We start from the raw sequence: 16,057 nt of genomic DNA, 5'->3' as shown, positions 1-16,057 counted from the left end.
TTTTTCCAATTCATGATCACCTACACTTCTAAATGTGCCCCGATCAGCACTGCGGAAACACAATTTCTGCAAACCTCCTGTTTTAGATTTTTTCAATATCCAAATGCTTTTCTTTTATTATGGGACAGTGATCACTTCCTATTGTTGTATCTTGAACTACCTGCCATGAACTAAATCCTGCCAATGAAGTTATGGTTAGCTCAATTGCTGACTCCATGCCTGTTCTCGTATTGATCTGGTGCCCTTTCCATCATTTAAACAAACAAGAGTTTTATTCTCTATTAATTCTTCAATAAATGTTCCATTGCAATCATTCTTACCACCCCATAACGAGCTATGGGCATTAAAATCACCACACCAACAGTTGTGTCCATTTAAATAACTATCTAGTTCCTCCATGGACTCAGATGAAAGTCTTTTACAAGGATTATAAAAAAATAATCACTTTTGCATTCTTTTACTGTTCCAAACTTCAACAATGATTTATTCTAAAGGAGTTCCTTCAGCTAACAACCTGAACTGAATTCCTGTTTTTACAAGAGCTCCACATCCTCCTCCCTGTGCCTCACTACTATCTCTGCGTACACCGCTAGATCCTCTGATAACAAAGTCTGAAGTTGCTTTTATTCATGTTCCCCGAATACAAATTATATCCGGTTTTATGGTTCTCTCAGTCAGCAAGTACAAGTACACACGCGCGCGCACACACACACACCCACACACACGCGCGCGCGCGGCCGACGAGCGCGTACATTCCAGCGGGCGGAGCCGGTGACGCGCGCAGAGGCCGTTTGTGAATGAGGCGCAGAGCGCAGCAGCTCTCAAAGCAGAGTTCCAGCCAAGCGTCAGCAGCAGAGCAGAGAGGGGAGAGAAAAAAGTTTTCCAAATGGATTTCTTTGGTGGAATCAGACATTTCTTATTCTTACACGTACTCATTAACGGGATATTTACCACCTTAGAGGCCAAAGAAGGTGAGTGCATGTTTAAAAAAAAAATTAAAAACAGCTCAGCTTTCTAAATGAAAACTTTTCTCAACAGAAGGGAAGCACGCGTGCCATGTGGGGAGCCTACCTTGAAAGAACTTAAAAAAAAAAAGCTTTTTTGCTTCGCTTTTGCAACTGCCCGGAAAGTCCAAAGCTTTGATTTTGACTTAAAAGGGCGTAACAGCGTTGTTTGGTACAGTGTATAGCCCATAACCAATCAATCTGTAACCGATCACTCCAAGCGAATCACGGCTCCGCTTGTGCGCTAACTTTGGAACAGCAGCAGGTGGAGAGTCTCTGCTGCGGAGTTGGCCAAAGTTTTATATTTTCCTAATTTCCTTCTTGTTTTCCCCCTGAATACACCCTCCCCTCTAAAAAAAAAAAAAACACAAAGGTTGTCACTTTTTTAATCTATCAGATGTTTTATTTGACTTACTTCAGCATCACAATATTGGGGATCGAAGCTGGTCAGCAACACGGGTTTTATGCAGGTTGAAGCAAAACTCTGCGTTGTGTTGCAAAAAACAAAAAACAAAAAAAAAAAAAACAATCAGACAAAACAAACTAGCATTTTTCATTGTTGTCTTTATTTTTGTGTCTCCGCAGAGGTGCTGTTGGATATGAAGGCGACAGGAGTAGACCTTGGCTGGCTGCCTTGGTCCCCAAACCAGGGATCCCGGGTGAGTAGTGTCCTTTTGCTTCTCCTCCAGCTCCCACGTTTCCAGTAGCAGGAATTTGCCCCAGGAAAAGTTGCAGGAAAACACTCGCAGCTGTACCGAGAACCTTTTTTTTTTGTAATTCTCTTCAGCTTGGTCCCTGTGTGTGTGTGTTGGTGCATACGTGAGCTTTTCTATAAAAGCTGTCCGTTTAAGCCCCACTTGAGTTGGGGACAGAAGAGGCACTCAGGGTATCCTATCAGGAGCTGCCTCCAGAGCATGTCTGGGCTGCTCCGAAAGCCCATATAGGCGGATAGAATAACTGCTCCCTCTGAACTGGGAATACTTGTGGCTTCTTGCGGTTTCGAGGCTCCAGCTTCAGAATTGTATGTTAGAGAGCAATTAAGTTTTAAAGTTTGCAGCATGTGGTACCTCTTTGGAGAGAGGAGGGGCCTCGGATGGAGCCAGTGGGCCAGGGCTACCTTTTTCCCTGCAGCAGGGGAAAAAAATGTCTACGTTTAGGGATGAATCTCAAATCTCTGCGGTTGTCTCTTTACCATGAGCAGACCAGAGACATGTGTGCCTTCCTCCATCATGCGGTCTCCGAGTAATTGACCAGTCAGGCACATGCAGATTCACTGTAAATAGCCTAATTTCATGTGCTGATGACTCAAAAGGCATGTGCAGGCACGCCGCTCGGCGGTTCGCTCGGCGATGTGTAACAGCTTGAGCGATCCCTCTGACACTTTTTCGTTTCACTGTTTTCTACTAATATGTTTCAGATGTTTTGCAGAATCATTTTGAGTTTCTTACAGGCCCTCGTGGGCCGGGCATAAACAAAGGGAGTGGGGAAAAAAAAAAAATAAAAAGTCCCACCAGGTTGTTAGCAGAGGTGTACATTCTGCTGTTTCTTTTTAATCAGGTTTATATGCAGACCCTCACACACACACACACACACTGCTAGCAAAGCACATTCCTTTAATTAATAGCACAGTGGCTGCATACAGAGAGCCAACCGCAAGCTTCTGCCTCCGTGGGGGCCAGTTGTTCCTCATGAACCAAGGTTAGAAGCTGCTGTCACTTTTTTTCTCAAGCATATTTGCGGCAGCGTTTAGTTTGCATGCAGAAATGCTGTCTGGGGAAGATGCCAACACCATGCGAGAGACTGAAAGGGAAAAAAAAAACAATTTAGTCTCTCTGCGATATCAGAAATGTATCGTCAAATCAAAGTCCTTCAGGTCGGTGATGCTTTCATGCTTTTAGATGTTGAGAAAATGGACGTCCATGTCTAAAAGAAATGCTGCATTGGTGTAGAGGTCTGTGTTTATCCCTGCGAAGGGCCGCGGACTTGTCTGCACGCTCTCTGTTTTTGTTTCCTAGTTCAGATTACAGTGGCCGAAACCCTCACGGTTAAATGGCCGCTCCTTTATTTAGCCGTCCCCTTTAGTTTTGGTTCAGTTTTTCTACCTCTAACCTTTTCTGGTTTCTGTGGTTCTGTTTCAGTGGGAGGTCACCCAGAAAAGCCTGAATGGCTCTCAGTTCTATACCTACTCCATATGCAACGTTGGGGAGCGCGATCAGGACAACTGGCTGCGCACCACCTTCATCCAGAGGCGTCCGTCGGTCTCTCGGGTTTTCGTGGAACTTCAGTTTATCGTGCGCGACTGCCACTCGTTCGACGCGGACTCGTTAACCTGCAAGGAGACCTTCACCCTCTTCGTCTCCGAGGCGGACGCGGACGTGGGCACGACTTTCCACAAGGGACAGTTCAAGAAGGTGGCCACGATCGCTCCGGACGAGGTGGCGAACAAAATGGAAATGCACATCAACACGGAGACGAAGGTGGTGGAGAACCTGTCTCAGATGGGTTTCTACTTGGCCTTCCAAGACATCGGCGCCTGCGTTGCTCTCCTCTCCGTCAGGGTGTACTACAAGACGTGTCCGGCCACGACAAAGAGCCTCGCTCTGTTCTCCGAGACGGTGGCTGGAGGCGAGAGCCAGCCGCTCAAAGAGGTGATTGGGAGGTGTGTGGACAACGCTTACAGTGAGGACGTACCTCGCATCCACTGCGCCATGGACGGGGAGTGGATGGTTCCGGTCGGGGAGTGCCGGTGTAATCCCGGCTTTGAAGAGGTCGAAGGCTCCTGTAAAGGTAAGCCAACGGCCTTGAAGCTTCTCATGTGGAAAATTTTAAATCATCTCCCATTTCTTTATCTTTGGTTGTCAAGGACTCAGGCATTCTGGTAACTTTTTTTTTTTTTTTTTACCGTCTTCTTGAGCAATAGTTCTTTTGACTTTTTTCATCCAAGAGAATTTCAAGGGGCGTTTCAAAGTTCTCTTTAGACTTTAACCGCTTCTTTGCTTTTTCTTGTTCCAGACCTTGCTCCTGACCAAACGTCATTGGGCAATGGACAGTGAGGATAAAAGAAGGGAACTGGCTAAAACATATGTTTACTACAATTTTGACAGTTTCTGAAATTCACATCTTTTTATAAAAAGTATCAATAACTAACCAGTTAAGACCAAAAAGATGCATTGTGATTCAATTGGACCTTAGTTGCAAAGCTTGTAAGCTTGAGGTTCAATGTTTAGGTAAAGGCCGACTTTGGACAGCACCAACCGGCAAAAATTTTTTGGTTTTCAATGTATTTTCTGGTCTTAATAAAGACACCCTTAACAGAACAAAATGTCTATTGACTTTCATTGTTCGGAAGGTTGGTTATAAAGTTGCCGATTGAAATAAGCCTGCCCCATTTCTTTGCTAAACCACCTGTTATTTTGAGTTTAGCAGCTTTTCATGTTGAAATAGTTCATACATCACAGTTGAAGTTGCAAAAAACACATTTTTTTTGAAAACTGTTGGGTAGGGCTGGGCAATACATCAAGATTTTTTTTAAAAAGAGATATAAAATGAGACTATATCGTTAATATCGAGATGGTTTATGTTGCATTATACTTTTATATATTCTAGTAGGTTATTTTTCAGCTGTTACTCATATTTCTCTACAGCTGTTATAAAAAAACATTAACAAAAACGTGCCTGTGAGATATATGGGATAAAGTTTGATTCAGAGATGCCTTTTTATAAATACTTTATAAAAAAAAAAAAAAAACATATCAAGATAAATATCGTATATCGGCATTCAGCTTTAAAACATTGACATATTATTTTTGGTCCATATTGCCCAGCCCTATGGTCAGGTTCTGGACAGGAAATAAATCAAGAAAAATCAGCCAACTTTCAAAGTGATGGTTTGAAATACATTAAAGCCTCAAGAACTATAGCTCAAGATGTCCTAAAAGATTCAATGAAAGCCTTGGAGGAGGCGTTTAAAGACAGAATGACTCATGTTGCTCTGTACTGTACGTTATCTTGTCCAGGCAAACTCAATGCATTGCCATTTTACAAGGTTTTTTTTTTAAAGCCCGTTTTATCTTCGCTTTAATTACCTGGGGTTATAAAACATACCTGTATGACAAATATTTATCATAGCTCAGTGGAATTCTGCCCTCGGCTAACACAAACTCCCCCTGCAGTGGGAAGAATGCCGAACCCTTCTCCTACATGTCCTGGCATAATCCCTGACCCGAAACTGATACAAGCAGGAAAAGCACATTTAACTTTCGGCTTTGGCTCCAATTAGCACTTCTCTTTCAGTACTTTGTAGAAGCAAATTTTAATTGTTGGGCTTTTTTTCCCGCACAACGAGGGATTTAGGAGATTTGGAAAAGGACATGATGTCAGAAGACAGAAAAAGTCAATTACATATTATTATTGTCAACGTAACGTTATTAGAAAATGGTTTTGCTCTGTTTTTACTTTTCTGAAATACAGTTAAGAGCCAAAACTATTCAAACAGTTGGCAGGTTTGCATGCAAAGTTTGTTTTAGATTTTTTTTTTTTTAAATCAGAGAGGCATGATCTTAAAAATACTAAGACAATGCAAATTCATTTTGAAAGGAAAAAAATATTTAAATTTCCAAAATGGCATGCCAAAAGTGATTATCCTCTCAAAACTCACTGGAAAATCATTTCTGACAATCAAACTTTTTTTATAACTGCTGACCAGGTTTCGGTGTATTTCCATTGGCATTTCAAGATTTTATCTTTGGGGTTGGAAGGCCTCCTTGCCATCACCCTAATCTTAAGGTCCCTCATTAATCTTCAAGGGGTCTAAATCAATTTGAGCTTTTCTGTGTTTTAAGACATTTTATTTTATTGATTTAAAAAAAAAAAAATCTTTTTTCCAGTGTGATTCTTTATGCAATGTTTTCTGAAATATCCTTCTGTTTTGGTGGAGTTCTTAAGGTTTATTACGCTGGTTTAGAATAGTTGGGCACTAAAAAGTGTATATATTTTTTATTTATTTTGTTTGCTTTCAGGTTTCTTATTTTCTATTCTGAAACAAAACCCAAATCTCAATATTTCATGTAAACTCAGCTTTTATTTCCCCTTAGAGTCATGATCATCTTATGTATTATATATCCTGGGTGCTGGTAAATGAGTGTCTTACTCTAACATTTCCACTTTGACTACACCTCTCCTGGTTCATAATTAAGAGCTTATTGCATTAGGTGGTTTCCTGTTCTCTTGATATCGGCTGCTTTCATATCTCGGTATGAGCCGGCTCGGCAGACCGGCCATAACTCATGCCTTAAACTTTGCTCTCTTGTCATAGTTGTGTTTTAACTCACGGTAAAGAAGGCCTTTATTGTAGTGAGGGGGATCATGGCAGATCAAAGAAGCAGAGGGGGCTACTGTACAGTGATGGATTAGCATCTTCAAGGCGGATGGGAGGGAGGGAGGGGGGGGCAGGGTGAAACTGCAGAGCCTCGCTGACTTTGTTCATAACATGCATCACAGAAAGCAGGGGCAACCCCCCCCGAAACCTCTCCCCTGTTGGGGTGTGGGTCTGCAGGAGAGCGACGTGTGGAGGCCTGTTCAGATCCGCTCTGTGACAAAAAAACACTAAAACCTGGCATCAGCCCGATGTGATGTTCCTCCTTCAGCTATTTTGGTTTGTCCCGCACACTTGCGCAACTGCAAAAACCGAAATATGCTTAATCACAATCTGAAAATCACACATGTTTGGCAGCTGGTATAAAATCCTACCGCTTTCCCACTTAGATTTGCCACCCTGTGGCCAATAGGTGGATAGAAACCCGAGGTTTTCTGTCAGTACATCGTTTTTAGCGTGGGGTGGGGAGCAGGAAGGAATGGGGCAGAAAAAGGCCAGGGCTTGTTTTTTAGAGGAGGCGTGTGACTTTTTCTTTTTTTTTCTTAAGCAGAGAGAGGTGAGGAGTGGAATGCAAAGGTAGGAGAACAATGAAGCGCTGTGTTTCCCTGCGAGCGCGATGCAGCCCACCTCCGACACCTCCTCTAGCCCACTTTACTGGTACATTCCTGATCAGTTTGCTGAAAAGGAGCCTCCCAACATTACTGCAGACCTGAGGAATTCCCAGGTCTGGTGGTGGTGGTGGTGGTGATGGGAGGGGGTGAGGAAGAACAGGTCCGGGTCAAGCCCTCACATTAGAACGACTTAGCAAAGAGAACCCCCCCCTAAAAGAAAAAAAAAAAAAGCTACCAGGAAGAAGCCCAATGACAGGTCCGAGATGCATGAGGACATGTGTAGATTTAGATGGGAATGAATCACAGGGCTGCAGCGAGGAGCCAGGATGAATGGTTCCGAGGGCTTAAAGAGGAATATCCTACAGACACATAGTTAATCATTCTCCCCACTTCTTTCCTGAATGGATTGCTGCTCTGGGGGAAAACAACCACAAAATCTTCAACTGTGGTGTTTTTTTCCCCATATTTAGGTTGAAAGTTTCCATGTTCGGCCATGTTTTCACTCAGTTTTATAACTCGTCTTCCCCGTGGGACCTGTAAAAGTAAAGATCTGTGACTTCATCTGGTTTCTGTCTCCGGCTCCTCATTGGCTCTCGCTGCGGTGGCAGCTTTGGCAAAAGGATCACTTGTCTGCCTATTTCTGGGATAATATTCTCTTTCTTTTTCCCTTAAACGTTTTTGTTTAAGGAAAAGAAAAAAAATGGCTGTATGAAACCGTCTGTCTGCGCTCCCTAATGTTCGCATAAACTTATCAAAAGTTATTAAGTCACAGAGGATAAAACAGTTGCTGCGCTGCGAAGGTGTGTAACAATCTAGCAGGTCGTAAATCTTAACAAGTGGCACACAAACTGGGCCTTTGTTCTCTGTGACAATATTACAGATGGTGTTTGGCAGATTTTTATAAACAGTTCCCAATCCTCACATTATTGATGGAGAAGCTTAAACGACCGTAATTACAATCTCTTGCAAAAGTTCCAACACAACTAGAGCATAATTTGGAAATGGAATATTTTTTTTTTATTATGTGTTTGGCCCTAAAAATGATCACACGAATGCATCCAGCCCCATATTGTCTGTTATCCGTAAATATAATCTAATACGCTCAACTGTCTTCAGGTGTCTCATAGTTGGTAATTAGGTATAATTAATATAATAAGGTGATCTGGTCAGACTATAATTTTACGTTTTTGCCTACTTGTAAAAAAACACTGCAAATTGCTCAGAGCACATCATTTCTATGGTGAATCTTGGTGGTGGCAGTTTGGATGTTTTTTTTTTTTATTGTTCTTTTTTTAGCTGAGATATAGGAGTAGATGAGAGGATAGATGGTGCTAAATCTGAGGAATTCCTGTAACAAAGCGTGTTAAAGGCTGCAAAAGACTTGAGGCTGAATGGAAGTGCAAGCCGCACTTTTAAGATTTTTGAAATAAATTTAAAATAAAAATCAGTACTATAGATCTTTTTAACTCTACTTTAACAATGACATGGTTGGTCATCCAGTAGCCGGATGAAATGCGCTCAGGTTTGTCACGTGAAGAGTGGTCTCGTGGTATGAATTTGGGGCGGTTAATTTCCACTGTTTGGACACGTTTTAAATATTCTTCCCTCATCTTGTTATAACATATTTTAGTCCCTAATGTAAATTTAACATCAGTTGTACAAATAAAAGCCGTTTTTTTTTTCCACGGCGCAAAGTAAACAGTTAGCTAAATTATGTTTAACTTCACATCATTTCCACTTGTGACTCACTCCATGCCCTGCCATACCCTCCATCCAGCCTGGCAGAACGCAATGACTGCGTGTCACCCCTCGTCTGGATCCGCACCAGCTGATCCTCGGCCGTCTTTTTTGTTTAACTGTCTCGGCCCACACCTCGCCAGCTACTCTAAGGCCTCTGCAAACAGGGCCTAATCCGACACGATGGTTGCACAAGGCTCTGTGTGTAAACGGAGACACGGTGTGGGAGCGTGGAGCGCCCGTTTCGGCGCTCCGGAGAGAATGGCGTGTCGGTGGAACAACCGTCCTCTGAGTTCCAGTAAGGTTCCCGACTCGCCAAGGAGCTTCCAGTAAACAATTTTCTCCTTTCCCACTCCTTCCTTCCATGTCCCCGTGTCCAAAACGGTCTTCCCGCTGATGTAAGGAACAGTTGGTGACTAAGCTGTAGCGTAGCTGCACGCTGTGGTGAGTGATTTGTATGGGTAGTAATTGACTTGGGTGTGTTTGGTCTTTTTCAGTGGAGTAAGTACTGGTTCTGCTGGCTTTTTTTTTGCCTTTTTGTAATCTCTCTTGCCGTCCTCTGCCCCTCACCCCACATCCTCCCCCGTCTCAGAGGACCTTGACTATTTTATCCTCAATTTTCCGCCTCTCATCTTGTATTTATTTGGTAGTTTCTTATCTCAACACATTAGCCCCGTGATTATTTTGCAGCGCCATATGCAGTTTACCCCAGACTTGCACACTGTTGCGCAAGCAGTCCCAACTACAACAAGCTAAGACGCAAACAAAACTTTTTTTCCCCGTCTTGTTTCGTGTTCACGTCGCCCATGAAATCACACGGAGGCTGTTGTTCTTGGCTGGCGCTCGGTTTAATGAATATGACACCGTAAGACTTTAAACATCCCGTTTCACATAGCCCTGATGGGACTATTTAGACTGTGTGCGCTAGCGGTATTCCTCCCTGATAAATGCGCGCATGTCTCCCTGAGTGGCTCTTAAAAATAAATAGGGGCTAAATCAGAACAATGCCACCAATCAGGGAACAACAGGCTTTCCCATTCGCATGGCGGTCAAGGCGTAAACATGTATCTGGAGGTACATCTGAAACCTTAGCCATCTGTTTGTGTTTTTTTTGCTGCTGAACTTAACAATTGATGCTTGGATTTGGCCTGCTAATTGTCTGCTTGGAGCATAAACCAGAAGTCATCTATGGCAAGAATAGAGGTTTAAATTCAGCTTGTACCCGAGCCTGGGAGTTCATGATAAATAAAGCGGCGTCGTCTTGTGCAATTTCAAGCTTATCTGATGTTGTGACGCGGCAGCACTCCTGGAGAGATCGCAGAGATTCGATTTAGCGGGCTTAAGGTGGATTTCACATAATGGAATCATCTCACTCCAGCGGGATAATCCCTCCCACTCTCCAAATTTTCCGCTCCGCCAAACCTCCCTCGGTTCGCAAGCCTCCGTAGCCGGTCGCAGAAAAGCTGAGTCACTGCCTTATCGCACAACTCTGCAACACGTTTTTGATGGAAAGAAGGCTTTTTTGTTTTACATTTCCGTCTTGAAAATCACTGTGATTTCTCTGAATTACTGCCCTTCTCTGATGTTGTGCCAGGGGTAACGTCTGCCTAGCAGGCTGATCTTGTGGGAGTTGGTTAGATTAATGGGGGGGAGGGGAGGAGGGGGTTCTTTCAAGTGGAGTCATGCACCGTCTCGTTGGGCCACATTTTTACCAGAGAGTACGATGGCAGTTATTAGAAACAGTCAGAGTATTTTACACAAAAGAGAGCCTGTGATTATCTAGTGTGAATCACTGAAAATGATGTAGTTTGTGGCTTGGGAAAGTGCACACACCATGGTGACCATATCATCCAAACAGATCTGGTTTCGTTTTTAGTAGATGCTCAAAGGTGAACAAATTAGGTGGCAGTTGTTGGAAATTGGGTGAATAATGTTGAGAAACTGATCATTTGCTCAAACATTTGATTTCAACTCAAATTGTGAAGTAAGCAGTCATTTTCAACAGATTAGTGTAGACGATGTCATGAAACGGATAAAACCCGAATCAATTAAAACACACGTAAACCATAAAGTAGGTGCAAAAGTCTAAAGTGTATAACTTTAACAACAGCTCAGCATTTTAACAGGCCGTTCCAGAGAGCCGTGTTGCCGCCCGGCATGTCTGCTTGTAATGCTTATGGCGGCAGTTCATGGAGAGGGTTTGACAAGTCCAGCATGTCAAAACATGCTCTAATATACAAGGGCTGGGTTAAAATTGTTACTGCATGATACCTTAAATAAAGATACCACTGTTTCAAGATACTGACAAAGTGTTAAATCATCTGGTTTGACATTTGAAAATTAAATTCCTGGTCCTTCTGCCTAAATATAGTATGTAATAATTGTATATTTTACATCAATTTATTGTTATTTTGATTGTGATACATAGACGGACATCAGCAAAAATATTGAAAGAAAGGAAAAAAACATGCAGTAAATTTGATGGATGGTTATTGCACAGAATATGATCCCTTATATTTGCTCTGTTCTTTGTAGAGTAGGCAAGACTAACAAGCTGATATTAGTCAGGCTGCCGGTAGCCAGTCTGCTGTTGGCCATATAACAAACATTTTACTCATGACTTGATAACATTCACACCAGCATTAGCTTAATAACAGTGATGGGTAGCGCTCCTGTAGGTTCAATAGTTTGTACGTGTTTTCAAATGGCAGAATGTGTATTTCTTATAAGTGGTGAAAAAGTGTCTTGCTTTGGCCAGCTGGCTGGCAGTAAGCAGCAACAGGTAGGGTCCTCGGGACCAACCGTCCTGCGTGTTTTAGGTATTTTCCTGCACCAACACACCTGATCTAAATAAATGCATCATGTGATTCTGCCCTATTCTGCTCTAGTCTTGTCATTTGATTTCATAAAAATCCTGCAGTAAATGGGCGACATATATGTTAGCCGTATTGAAACAGTTAACGTTTTTAGACCTTGGAATACCTTCATAATGGTAACCTTCCCACACTGCAGCTCTCTGCAGTGTTTTAAAGATGCATTGTTAAAGTTATCAATTAAATTAGTTATTGAAGCCACAATTTGATATTGTTTTATTTTTGTTATACAAATTCAGATAGAACTACTGTTTAGTTCAGGTTGTAGTCTCCTTACCTTGCGTTTGTTAAGCATTTTTAGCCTTGATGCGTGTCTGGGTGTGTGTTGGTTGTGCCATGGAAGTCGGGACACATTTCCTCTTGATGACATTCCTGAGCCTGAAGGCTGTGTTTATGTATGTATGTGTGAGTGTTGTGGTGGGGGGGGGAGCAGAGCAATGTGAGGCGCTTTGTATTGTACTGCTGGTGTGTGAGGTCAGCACTTTCCTTCCCAGCAATCAGTCAGTCGTGCCCCCCCAGCGCAGCTCAGCACCCCCCCGGCCGTTCGCTGCTAACAGGACGAGCCCTCGGCGGAAACCGGAGGTCACCTAATCCCTCAGTGACTCCCCGACCCATTGGCTCAGGCTTTTTCATTGTCGGTCAACGCTGCGCGGCCTCACTCAGCTGCTTTCCATTTGGTTGTTTTGCCTGATAAGTCGTTTTTGTTTATTGGTGCATTTGGTCCTGTTCTGGTCACTTCCCCTGGCCAGGAAGTTGATGGCCATCAGCTTTCGGCCTGTTGGCTTGGAGAGGTGTGGCGAGATGGTGTCGCTTTTTCCACCTGCTTGTCTGGAAATGACGAGCACTGCTCTGGCCTCTGGAAGCTTGATGTCGACCAGGGTTTGTTGGCTTCCTCAAATCCTTCCAGATTTGAATCTCCTTGTTTCCAGATTGCACTCCCTGCTTCCCTCCTCCCATCACTGAGTGCAAGGGAACATTGTTCAAGGAGTAGGAGGTGAAAGGGAATCAGGGAATTTATTGTGTTTGTTAACAACCCCAGATGAAAGTCGGGGTGCAATAGTAAAACAGATGTAATGCCTCCACAGCTGCTCCATTGGTCAGCTAATCTTTTTCACTAATGTCCCCAACCCCCCTCCCCCTTCTGAGCCACATGCCTACACTTCCATCAACTCCTACACCTTTATGGCTCCTTGCTCCCCCTTTCCCCTCCTCTACCTCCCTGGCCTCTGGCTCATGTTACCCAGTCCTCCTCCCCCATCAGAGACCCCCTCTGTTCCCGCCGTCCAGGTACCCCCGGATTGCTAATTACTTGTTGTCACCCTGCATATAAACAGACTGACATGACATATTGCCGTTTCAGGCAGCGTTTGTGCACTTCAGAGATGAAAAGAGGGGAAGTGAAATAAACGAGGGCTAGGACAAAGCCAGGCTCTCTTGCCCCCAGAAATGACCGGAGAGCTGCCCCGATACGGATCCGACACTGTGTTTATTTCTCACTTGGCTTTATTTTTCCAAGCTCTCTTTCGCTCGCCGGCCATTCCTCTGAATTTAACCTTTCTCCCTCTCCTCCTCGTCAGTGCGAGCAAGTGTTTGTTTTACTTGGCCACTGACTCTGCGTAAAGCCATGCACAGTTTAACTCGCCCCGAGGCAGACACGACCTTTCTGCCTTTTTAAAAAGCTCAGCGCCGGAATCGATCGTCAACCTACCCCCCCCCTACCCCATTCTACTTGTTCGTAATGTCCTGGGGCTGATTTCTGTTGTCAGTCCACCATGTTACCCATTCATCCACCTCTACGACCGGGCATTCATCACTGTCACCAGCTAATCCATCCTAAGTTCTGCCGACACGCTGGTGAGCCCTCAGAGACTCTCGAGCCACTCCGGCTCCTTGAATGTAACAGGCTCCTGCGCTCGTTCTCTATAAACAAACACAGGGCCACTCAAGGCGCATGAGCCCCTTATTTGACAGAAACTTCCTTGTTTGTGGCAAGTAAGGAGGGGGAAAAATGGCTATTCTTACTTTGTCAAACGTCTCAACTCCAAAGAAGCCCAGACACTCTTGTTTGTGACATCCATCATGTCAGGAACCACTTTATAGGATTTGTTCATATTGGATCAACAGATTTCAGCTTCCTTTTTTGGTTATTATTCTGTGTCATGGCTTTTAGCCTTGGTTCTGGTCATGCTATAGCTTGTGCTACCTCGTGCCTTCGTGCTTTGATTGGCTTCTTTAGGAAGGAAGGCAGCGTCAGCCGCACGCTTCCTGTTTCCTGTTGTGTCCAGCAACAATCCAAAGCCCCCCGCACCCCATCCACCTTCTCCATGGAACAAGGAAGCTTGCTTTCACTAGACTTTTCTTTTTTTGTTGAGGAATCCTCTCGTTAAATACCTAAATACCTCAGCGGTGTTGTTGCTGTGACTCGAGTTTGGAATATTTGAGGTACGCAAACCCGCTCACCTTCACGACCAAACGGCTGGCTGCAGTGGAAGCTACGCAGCTCCAGGCCTCCTGTTGGGTGGTGTGCGCTGGAATGCATCTTGATTATAGAGGCGACACACAGCGAAAGGCCAATCATCTCCACAGGCCCGACCACGATGCATTGCAGCTCGAACTGTAACACCAAAAAGAGGCTCGTCCTTCTCTATTCAGATGGCATGTGGCATTTTTAGCTATCGCCATCCGCAAACGCCTATGTGTATGTTTTTTCCTTTTAGCTTCTGAATGGTAAGGCATTCTTGTTGCCTGCTGGTCAGTAGTGAATAGCAATGGTAATGGGTTAGCTGGGAGAAGAGAAAGCAGGGGAGAAAGGAATTTGGGGATTACAAGGACGAAGAGGTAGGGGATTGAATTGGGGATTGGGGCAACAGCTGTTCCCCCTACTCAGACCATGAGTTTCCCCCGGCATGTCTCCTTTCTTTCTTCAGTCCTCAGCAGGCTACAGTATCCCTCTTTTCCTTTCTTAACCCTTCTGTTCCTCCGTCTCGCCTCCCTCCTGCCTTGCCAGTCTTCTGTCCTGTCTGCGTTAATGAGTAGTCGTATTTATAAGTGGAACAGCTGCCCAAAACAGAACAGAGACGCTGTCGAGAGAGAGAGAGGGCTGAACCCAATGCTATTGGCCAAACTTACATACCTTTCTTGAGTGATTTTTCTTGCCACAATTGTTGTCAGGCTCTTTTAGATAACACACACACACCTCCTCACATATGCTCTGCGTCAGCTCGGTGAACCGCAAGTTTATAAAAAGCCGGGCAAAGTTGAAGGGAGGCTCATGGTCAATCAACTAAATCCCCGTGATATGACTCAAATGGAGCTGCAGCCACGTGCTTGCGTCTCCCATGCGGTCACTGGTGGCTTTCCAAAGCAAGCCGCGCTGAAGGGCAAGCTAGACGGCAACTCAGGGAGAGTCTGATGTTGTCTCTGTCCTTGGCTCTGCTTTTTTTTCTCCAATTAGCCTCTTCTGGAATTGGACCTTGCAAACGGTGTTTGCCTTTGACTCGCTGTCCTAATGCTTTCCCCAGTCGGTGTCAGTGCTGTAACTTAAATCTCTCACTTTGAATGCCTCATTTCATTTGGCTAACACTATCGGTTTCTGCTATATCTGATCTATCTTTCCTCTCCCTGTTATCTCTATTTCCGATGTCTGTTTTCTCTGATGCGTGTTAATTCATATTCGCTGCTCTGTGGCCTAGACGGCACTGTCTAGCACTCGTTTAAACTGTCAACATCCTCTAACATCCATCACAAGCTGTTTAAAGTCTTCAAGGAAACCAATAAGGAGTAAAGGAAGTGTGTGTGTGTGTGTGTGTGTGTGTGTGTGTGTGTGTGTGTGTGTGTGTGTGTGTGTGTACTAGCTGAACTAAATGAGCAGAGGGACATGAACAGGTGACAGGCAGTGGACATAATCCCTCTCCTGATGCCACAATGTGTCCATTCGTGTGCTTTGCATACGTGTCTGTGTATTTTGTCCATACATGCGGCTGTGGGTGCATGTGTGCAATGCATACACTGGCGTGTGTGTGTGTGTGTGTGTATGAACATCTATGGCGTGAGCAGCAGCCGCTGGAATGCTGTTGCAGAGTTAAAGGGCAGCCGTCTCAATTTCGCTCTCCTTGATGGTTCGCTCTCGAACCAAATTTCACGCTGTATTAAGTTCATATTTCAAAATTCTATGCACAGCTGGGCATCCTACCTGCATTTCTTTATTTAGAAATCCAAGTGTGAAATTAGATGTCATCTTATCTAGGCGATGCCGTTTCAAAGAATCCATGGGAGTCTTTGAGGGTAAAGGAAATATAATAGACCGTTGGGTGCCAAGTAGTCCTGCTCGGGTGCTTTGCTGATTGCTCTTTTTTTCTTTAGCAATGAAAACTGACTTACGGTTGTGGAATGTCGGCGTACTGGTTGTGTTTCTTGTGACAAAGACGGTAAGAAAGCAGCATGAGCAGAGGGGAGAGT

The 16,057-nt window shown here is 44.2% G+C and overlaps 1 protein-coding gene across 1 annotated transcript in view; it reads left to right on the top strand.

The window, feature by feature from the left end:
* Positions 1–802: 802 nt before the first annotated feature.
* Positions 803–16,057, top strand: part of epha2b (eph receptor A2 b) — a 29,641-nt gene continuing 14,386 nt past the window's right edge. The window contains 3 exon segments of the mRNA XM_036132202.1: positions 803–971; positions 1,590–1,663; positions 3,143–3,791. Of these exon segments, the coding sequence (XP_035988095.1) occupies positions 887–971; positions 1,590–1,663; positions 3,143–3,791 (808 nt within the window). The 5' untranslated portion in view covers positions 803–886.

This window comes from Fundulus heteroclitus, chromosome 1 (genome assembly GCF_011125445.2).
Source record: "Fundulus heteroclitus isolate FHET01 chromosome 1, MU-UCD_Fhet_4.1, whole genome shotgun sequence".
Classification (NCBI taxonomy): domain Eukaryota; kingdom Metazoa; phylum Chordata; class Actinopteri; order Cyprinodontiformes; family Fundulidae; genus Fundulus; species Fundulus heteroclitus.
Note: the sequence above shows the minus strand (reverse complement) of the source record. Positions and strands in the feature narration are given on the sequence as shown.